This window comes from Malus sylvestris, chromosome 3, assembly GCF_916048215.2.
Source record: "Malus sylvestris chromosome 3, drMalSylv7.2, whole genome shotgun sequence".
Classification (NCBI taxonomy): domain Eukaryota; kingdom Viridiplantae; phylum Streptophyta; class Magnoliopsida; order Rosales; family Rosaceae; genus Malus; species Malus sylvestris.
The window spans coordinates 35,168,032-35,174,300 of NC_062262.1; the positions used below are offsets into that span (position 1 = coordinate 35,168,032).

Genomic DNA, 6,269 nt, shown 5'->3' on the forward strand with positions numbered 1-6,269 from the left:
TCTGCAAATCGAGAGATTTGGATTATTCAAGAAAGAAAATGAGATGCGAGCCATCTAAGTTTTTAGGTTTTTGTGAAATAGGTAACTAAAATATAGGGATTGCAGATTAAAATTGAGTGGTCCAAATCTCCTAATCTATGAACATCAGACATAAAGATCACTAGTGGATCTCAATCCCCAAATTATAGTTGTTGGTTAGTTTCCTTTCCTTTTCTTTTTCGCTACTTTTGTGTTCCCAAGCCATGTGGGATTTGGTTATAGTTAATTTGTATTACTGGTATCACCACATTTTTATTCTACTAAAACTGGAAACAAAAGCAGCCCAAAGAAGGCCGAACTACAACGCTGGTCCTGACGTCTTTTTTTGTGCCCGGAGCGAACACTTAAAATTTGTCTTTTTTACCAACAAATATTAAAAAGAAATATTTAAAGAGGGCTGGAACCCAGTCAAAGCTGGGGGCTAGGCCCTCACGCCCATATTATATTACTGAGTTAAAAACATACAACGGGAGGACATAGTACCTAAACCCGTCGATCAAAAGCAAAATCATATACAACCACTCTGAGCAGTCAACGTGGCCATCACATATTGAATCAAAAAAGTTGACGCCCCATTCACCACACATAATGTACAGAAGATAACAAAATTACTACTACTTAAATCTCATAACATTGAGTAAACAGAATCATCTGAAAAGATGAACAGATGCGTCAATTCTATTAGAGAAGCCAATCATGCGGTATACCTTGAAGAAGATAAGGAATACCTGATCAACATATATGTTGACCATTCTAAGTGCAAATTTAGAAGTGATATGCTCCAAGTATGATATTGGACAGAAAAGACCAGCCAGATTCAACCAGTTCTGCTATGTCCGGCTGGGTGAGAGCAGCTAAAGGCATGATTGTTCCCTAATAACATGAATAAATTGAGTAAACACCAAAAGTAGCAGCAAGGGAAGGAGATGTGAAGTAGATGAAGAGGTGCAAAACCTGTGAATGTCCAACAGCAAAGACTTTCGAGCTTGTTGTCGATATATGCAGCGCATCATTTCTGTCTCTTCTGATAAAGATGTGTGTCCATGACTCCTTCGTGTTCCACGCACATTCCCTACGCATACATCGAAACCTTCATCAGCAAGGACAAATCCCAGCGATTCTTCTCGAGAATTTAAGAACCATGCATCACCTGGTTAAGATCAAGAAAAGCCAGTAATCAAGTTCAATTGAGTTTGAAGCGCATTAGAGCCTAATTTAGAATGTATCCCATGGATGTTCATCACTTTACCCAATAGTTAGTTTCAAGAAAAGAAATTTCAACAGAACCTGAAAACTTCAGATCAGGGAGCACCATATAGTGAGCTATACATTCAAATTCTGAAATAATCAACTTAGTGGTATGTTGAAAAAAAATCGGAAGGAGCTATAAAAGTAAGGCTTTTCACTAATCAGGCGTTGAAAGATTCAATATTTTACTCACAGATCAGTTATGGGGAAACACTCCCCACCAAAGCAATCTCATTAGTTCTTCACATCTCAAACCAAACAGAAATTGCACTAACAAACACGATTTCTATTAGTCCTTCACATTCCAAACCCAGTAAGTAGCCAACTTTCGTCTGAATCTGGAAAACAAGAAGCAGTGAATTTAATTAATCTTGGTATCTCAAATTTACTCAGTTTAATCACAAATTTAACAATTAAACATATAAATGGGCAATTTTTAGTGAAGTATTAATTAGTATAGTACTCACTGTGTGCTCGAAGCAAGAGTACATTTGATCCGCTGCAGATTTTAAGATGTCCTCACATGCTTCCATGCAACACTGAGAGTCTGAGACATTTGATCTGCTGTTGAAGCTCAACAACGAACATTGTGTATAAAATACGCAACCATCCAACTACACAGTTCAAAACTCAATTTAGAGCTCTTTCTAGTGAGATATTAAAGGAAGAAACAAGGTACAGAACAAGCACACTAAATAACAATGCAAGCAAACCAACAAAGAAAAATATGAAGAGGGACCTTGCATGGGCGGCTACTTCCCATATTGTCAGTTAGTTTTATGGTGGAAACTCAAACCAGTCCTTCATTTATCGCATCTGCAGAAATGAGGCACATGTATAAGCAAAAGCTGTATGGTTATTCGCTTCCTTCATCCCATCTGTTTCTTCTTTGAATCAGCACTACATATCCATGAAAGTAAATTAAGAAGCAAAACCTGAACAGGCAAAGTTTGAAAGCCTTATTATGTAGTTTGGAAATTGCCGAAAACTGACGGTTGTGCAACATAATAATTGAATTGAAGAAGTCCGTACAAATTGTTATCTGGCCGGTTGCTTGGTAGCTTCAATTCCATCTAAACTCCTAAACCGTCTTTGGTTTCAGTATCTGAAAAAGACAAGTAGGGAAATTAAAGAGAAATTAAAAAAAAATTGAAGTAAACACTGCGGGTGGCTCGGTGGTTGGGGACGAATTCAAAATTTGTATTTTATACGGCACGTCTTTATTCGATTTCTGGAACTGGTGAACCACACGATGTTGGTTCCATTTTGAAAAAAAAAAAATAATAATAAATGAAGTTAGTGGGCAAGGAATGCATACCGCTTTGATGTGGAATCAGTGTTGCTCAACGAGAAAGCAAAAGTGTGGACAAATTTTTTGACCATATGGTATGTCATCTAAAAGAAAAATAAAATGCTGGTGATGAATGAAAAATGAAGAATAAAATTAAGAAACAAGATTGACATTTGCATATTTCAGAGCTTATACTGAATTTGGCAAGTGCAAATTGAAATAAGTTAGAAAACGCACCTTAATGAATAGAAATGGATAAGATGTGAGCAATCTTAGGCCAGTCCTCCCCTGTTTCCTTCTCGCATCTTTCGATTAACACGGGGCATCTCCAAATTCCCAATGTATTTAAGTTGGGGAGTCGACGAATCCCTTCTGGCAGTGATGCCAAATCAGGGCAACGTTGAATTTCAAGGTGCTGCAGTGACGTGAGATTGCTTATTTCTTCCGGTAGTGATACCAAATTTGGGAAAGATGCAATCGTAAGCGATTGGAGTGATGGGAGGTTGACGACCACTTCTGGCAGTAATGTCAGATCAGAGTATCTTCCAATTGTAAGCTTCTGAAGTGATGTAAGATTGGCGATCGCTTCTGACATTGATGTCAAATTGGAGCAATTCATAACTGTAAGCTCCCGAAAGGATGCGAGGTTGCCCATCCCATGATATGGTAGTAATGCCAAATTTGGGCAATCTTTAATGTCAAGCGATTGGAGTGATGGGACGTTGCCCATTCCTAGTGACGTTAGACATTCCAAATCCTCAATATTAATGAGTGACAGATGTGTTAATTTGGAGAGATGAGGGGAAGAAGAAGAGGCAGAGACATCAACACCAACATCAGATGCTCCTCTAACAAACAAGGAATGAACAACCTTCGAGCTGCACCCATTGAGATATATTCCCTTCACATTTGGATACAGAGGCATGGAAGATAGATTAGGACATTTTCCGATAGCCAATTGAGAAAGAGAGGGAAAAGAAGGCAACGACAGATTTTCCGTTGATGAAGAAGAAGAAGCATTGTTATGAATGTGCGCCCTCCACCATCCCTTCAGAACAGGGCAATATTCTACCCAGAGTAACTCCAGGGACGTCATCATCTCATCACTCATACTATTACTGCTGCTGGTATTGTCTGATATGTACTCCAACTTCTCAAGCCTTCTCAGGTGAAGAGTCTTAAGGGATGGGAAATGATCCAAGGGTGGAAGATGTTGGCATCTGTGACACGCAGTCAATGTGAGACGAACAAGATTTATGAGAGAAGAAAACCAACTCGGAAACCTCACACCACCATAATCAGACACGGACAACATCTTTAGATTTGAATGGGGTTGCAATACTTCCATTGACATTAGAATATCCTTCTCATCAATTGCGTTCACATCTTCTCCACGTTTCCACTTTAAAGTCAATGAATGGAGATGCTGTTTCTCCTTGAGAGGAATACCAACATTTGATTCTGACATCACATCTTTCTCGTGCCTCAAGTTTCTAATTTCTAACTCCCCCCTTAATTCCTTAAGCCTTCCCAGTTCACCAAGACCCGCAGCACTGTCCCTCAACAAAGAATTGTTTTCGCTCAAAACAAATGTATTCAATGTATGAAGACCATTCAGCTCCCCCAATCCACGTGGCATTCGAGTCAATTCATAACAGCCTACAAAGAGGAGATGCCTTAAGTTGATCATTTTTTCTATGTCTCTAGGCAATTCCACAAGACTTTCACACCAACTGAGATCTAGTGTTTCCAAATTCGAAAGTCCAACTATCCAATCTGGAAGTCTCTTGATGAGATTCCAACTAAGATCAAGATATCTCAAATGTTTCACTTTTTTAAGACAATTAGGTAATTTTGTAATTCCCAAGCCCTTGAGACTCAACATCCGCAATGACCTAAAATTTGAAATAATTGTAGCAGACAATGAATTATCTACTGAACAACTTCTACACTCTTGGCAAGGAAGAAGAAAGGTTCGTATCTTTTTTGCATTTAGCAAGGAAGTTGGCACTTCCCATTTCGACGGATCAACATCAAAATTGAAAGATACATGACGAAGCTTTTCATGAAATTTCTTTCGGTTCAGATCAACTACGGCGCTTCCGACCCCCGACACTGAGACTGCAAGTTCATTCATGAGATCGTGCATTTTACAACTTTTTATTATACCAAACTCATCTTTTTCTTCTTGAAAAAACGATCTGCACAACAATTCCATAAAATATTCATACGCAACATCCTCCAAACTGTCGTTTTCACCGGATGACTTGATGAACCCTTGCGCCACCCAAAGTCTAATCAACATCGGTACAGAGATCTCATAATCAGGTGGGAACAAGCTACAGTAAGCAAAACAATGCTTCAAATGTGATGGGAGCACATCATAACTTAGTTTAAGTGTTGGTAAAATTTCATTTTCTTCCTGATTTATTCTTGAAAGTTTATTTTCTTTGAAATTCAACCATTCTGTTTCGCGATATTTGGTGCGCAACATCCCACCTATTGTCCTTATTGCGAGTGGAACTCCTTGACATTTTCTTGCAACCTCCTTCCCAATTGCCTTAATTGTTGAATTCTCTGGCTCTTTTCCATCTTTAAAAGCCATTTCCTTAAATAAAGACCAACTTTCCTCTTGATTCAAACCCCGTAAGGTGTACGGTTTAGCTGTGTCTGATATCGTCGCAACTGTTTCACTACGAGTGGTTATTAGTATTCTACTACCTCTTCCACCCCTCATTAACAAGTACTTCAAGCTAAGCCATTTCTCCCGATTCTCATTCCACACATCATCCAACACAATTAGGTATTTCTTTCCATCTACTTTTCTTCTAAGATCATTTTGCAGCTCATCCATATCAATCTTGTCAACTTTTAGTATTTTCTTAACAACTATATCCAACTCAAATACATTAGAGATACATGACCATATTTTCAACTCAAAATGATTTTGAATCACCTCATCGTTGAATATGAGTTGGGCAAGAGCAGTTTTCCCTAATCCTCCAAATCCAACTATGGAAATGGTTGACACATTCTCAGTTGAGATGGGATCCAACAAAAGTTGAATAATTGCCTTTCTATCTTCATCTCTCCCTATAATATTTTCCTTAGGGACAAATGAGTGAGTGATCCTCTCTCTAATTATAAATCGTGTATCTTCACAATTTACTTCTAAGGGAAAGGCTCTACGAGATGCAACCTCACGAAGCCTCTTGTTAATATCTTTTATCTTATGACCCATCTTTAGCCCAAAAGCAAGTTGATTTGAGCTAGAGAAGAAGAGGCGTACCTTCTTTGACATCTTAGTATTGCCACACATCATTTGTCTCTGCTGAGCTTCAGTATTAAACTCATCCAGCAGGTCATCGGCTTCATAAACTGCATCTTCTACGCTTTCGAGCCACACTTTGACTTCATTGATGGTTTGCTTTTTCTCAGCGTCAAGAAGAACAGCTTGGAATCCGGCAACTATCTCCTGGAGCTTGTGGAGCTCATCTTGGACACCCCAAATCAATCCGATCTCTTGGAAAGCAAGGGAGCCTAGCCTTCCGATGATCTGTGCTGCAACGTCGAAGAGAACTCCTTCCGCCATTTCTTGTATTCAGGACAAGCAAAAACACAAGTGAAGTGAATTAAAGTAGTGAAAGGTGCCTCCCCCTGCTAGTCTTTATACGCCCTTCTCTCATCCAAC

General features: G+C 39.0%; 1 protein-coding gene across 1 annotated transcript; it reads right to left on the reverse strand.

Annotated features, from left to right (window-relative positions):
* Positions 1-425: 425 nt before the first annotated feature.
* LOC126615790 (putative disease resistance protein RGA1) lies at positions 426-6,269 on the reverse strand. The gene is made up of 8 exons (XM_050283686.1): positions 2,816-6,269; positions 2,606-2,682; positions 2,320-2,392; positions 2,027-2,222; positions 1,755-1,901; positions 1,481-1,625; positions 994-1,377; positions 426-912 (listed from the first exon to the last, which is right to left on the reverse strand). Exon 1 carries the CDS (start codon positions 6,168-6,170, stop codon positions 2,817-2,819), a length of 3,354 nt encoding a protein of 1,117 aa, XP_050139643.1. The 5' UTR covers positions 6,171-6,269; the 3' UTR covers positions 426-912; positions 994-1,377; positions 1,481-1,625; positions 1,755-1,901; positions 2,027-2,222; positions 2,320-2,392; positions 2,606-2,682; position 2,816.

Coding starts and splice junctions, on each gene's coding strand:
- LOC126615790 (XM_050283686.1), bottom strand. CDS start 6,170: ATGGCGGAAGGAGTTCTCTTCGACGTTGCAGCACAGATCATCGGAAGG.